General features: G+C 39.3%; 1 protein-coding gene across 1 annotated transcript in view; it reads left to right on the top strand.

Moving 5' to 3' along the window:
- Window positions 1-1,678: 1,678 nt before the first annotated feature.
- Window positions 1,679-1,916, top strand: part of LOC107695713 (NADH dehydrogenase [ubiquinone] 1 beta subcomplex subunit 6-like) — a 1,796-nt gene continuing 1,558 nt past the window's right edge. Inside the window, exon 1 of the mRNA XM_016495742.1 lies at window positions 1,679-1,910. Within this exon, the coding sequence (XP_016351228.1) occupies window positions 1,780-1,910 (131 nt within the window). The 5' untranslated portion in view covers window positions 1,679-1,779. The remainder of the gene's footprint in view (window positions 1,911-1,916) is intronic.

Raw genomic sequence — 1,916 nt, 5'->3', positions numbered from 1 at the left:
TTAGTGAGTGAGAGTGTCTGCTATCAATTAAAATTAGACGAAAGTGCCTATACCAAGTGTATAAATGATTAATTAATAAAAAAAAAAAAACTTGTGGGCAGTGCTCCCATTGCACAGCTGCATCTTGTGGTCCTTTACTGATCCTGTTCCCCTTTCTTCTTTCCTGTTGTTTCCTCTCTTTCTACTGTTCTATCAAAATAAAGGCAAAAAAGGCCATAAATAGAAACAACGAAGTGATACAGCATGCCCATATTAGCGTTAATTTGCATTTTAAATAGGAATATTAACGAGCTGTTTCATATGTAGGCCTATAGAGAATGTGAAGCTATGTCACGCCGCGTTGCATGCTGAGGCGCCGCCGCCATTCTGGGAGGACCACCCTCTGCTACAAATGCTGAAATTAATACGGATACCTGCTTATCTTTTGTTTTGTTTTTGTCTTAAGTTAAATATTCACATTCTTCATTGGATCGTTTGCAGGGAAGAGAAGCTATTTTATCGCTTCGCATGATAATTAGATTTTTTTTTTACCTCTTAAGATATGTAGAATTTCGTTTACTTTGATCTGATTAGCGTGAAAACAGTGCCGCCCGCTGTACACTCGCTGCTGCTTCAGCCATCAGGGCCGTCCTTAGTGGGGTGCAACTGGTACGGTCGCACCGGGCCCCGACTTGAATTAAATCCCTCTAAGATTGTGAACAGTTTTGTAGCATTTTAAAATGCTGGTTTAATGTGGTAAGACAGTGATGCTAAAAGACATGCAGATGAGGCCAGAATATTAACGCAGCTTGTTTAATTACACATTAAGCATTTTCGTCCCTTTAGAAAATCGTAATGAAGAAAACACTTATGCATTAAGACAGTATTTAAAGTTCATATTTTGGGTTCATCCGTTTTTCTGCAGATATAATTTATTAGTAAGATGTGTACAGAGTGTGGTCTTTTAATATCACTGTCTCAGTGCATTAAGCATTCTTTATAGGGAAACGCTTAACGTGTAAATAAACGCGTTGCGTTCACATTTTGGGCTTATGTGCTTATCTGCACTTAGTATACGCTTTACAATTTTGTTTTTATCACTGTCTTGGTACATTAAGCCACATGAAGCGTTAAGGGTTTTAATGTCCCTGTTCAAGTTCTTCTAATTCACCCCAAGTAGAATTCAACCGTCAGCTTCACATTCTCTAATGTCATTCCAGAGACTTTTTGTACTACACATTATTCAGTTTCTTAAAGACACCCATAAACCAGCCATAAAGAGGTTTGATATTCAGAATATTATAGAGCAGTAGCGTACATCAATTTTTATTTTCTTCATAGAAAATGTTCCAGCATTCTAACTAATTACTGAGGTGTGACCTGAAAGGCCGCATACAGTGAAAAATATAGCCAAATTGGGCACTGGTGAAATATGTTTTATAATGAAATATTTGCAATTTATATGTCAGCAAACAATTACTACTTTTGAATCATAAATGAAGAAAGATACATTTTGCACCCCGATGATCTACCAGTAGGGCCTAGCATGGCTATGCTAAGTGCTAAACAACAAAACCTACAGCTCTTCTGTCGAAGAAAGTGCACAGGCAGTTAATAACGCACGACCTCGTGTGGTAGTGGTGCGAATCATCACAATAGTGATTTGACTCCAGATCAGCAGGTGTCGCTGTGTAAAACCCCCATATTTATGTTGACGTTCCTGAGCTCGCGTTGCACTCTGGGAGGTTTGTCCTCTTTAGATGTCATTCGGCTTTATTTGAGAAATAAGAGAAAATCAGTATGACTGGATACTCAGCGGATGAAAAACTCCGCTTTGAGCAGTTAACAAAGCTTCGGCGGCAGTGGCTCAAAGATCAGGAGCTTAGTCCTCGAGAACCCACCGTTGCACCCAAAACACCCGGCCGCATCGAGCGATT

The sequence above is a fragment of the Sinocyclocheilus anshuiensis genome, unplaced genomic scaffold, assembly GCF_001515605.1.
Source record: "Sinocyclocheilus anshuiensis isolate Anshui unplaced genomic scaffold, SAMN03320099.WGS_v1.1 scaffold517, whole genome shotgun sequence".
Lineage (NCBI taxonomy): Eukaryota > Metazoa > Chordata > Actinopteri > Cypriniformes > Cyprinidae > Sinocyclocheilus > Sinocyclocheilus anshuiensis.
This window is presented reverse-complemented; position numbering and strand designations above follow the sequence as displayed.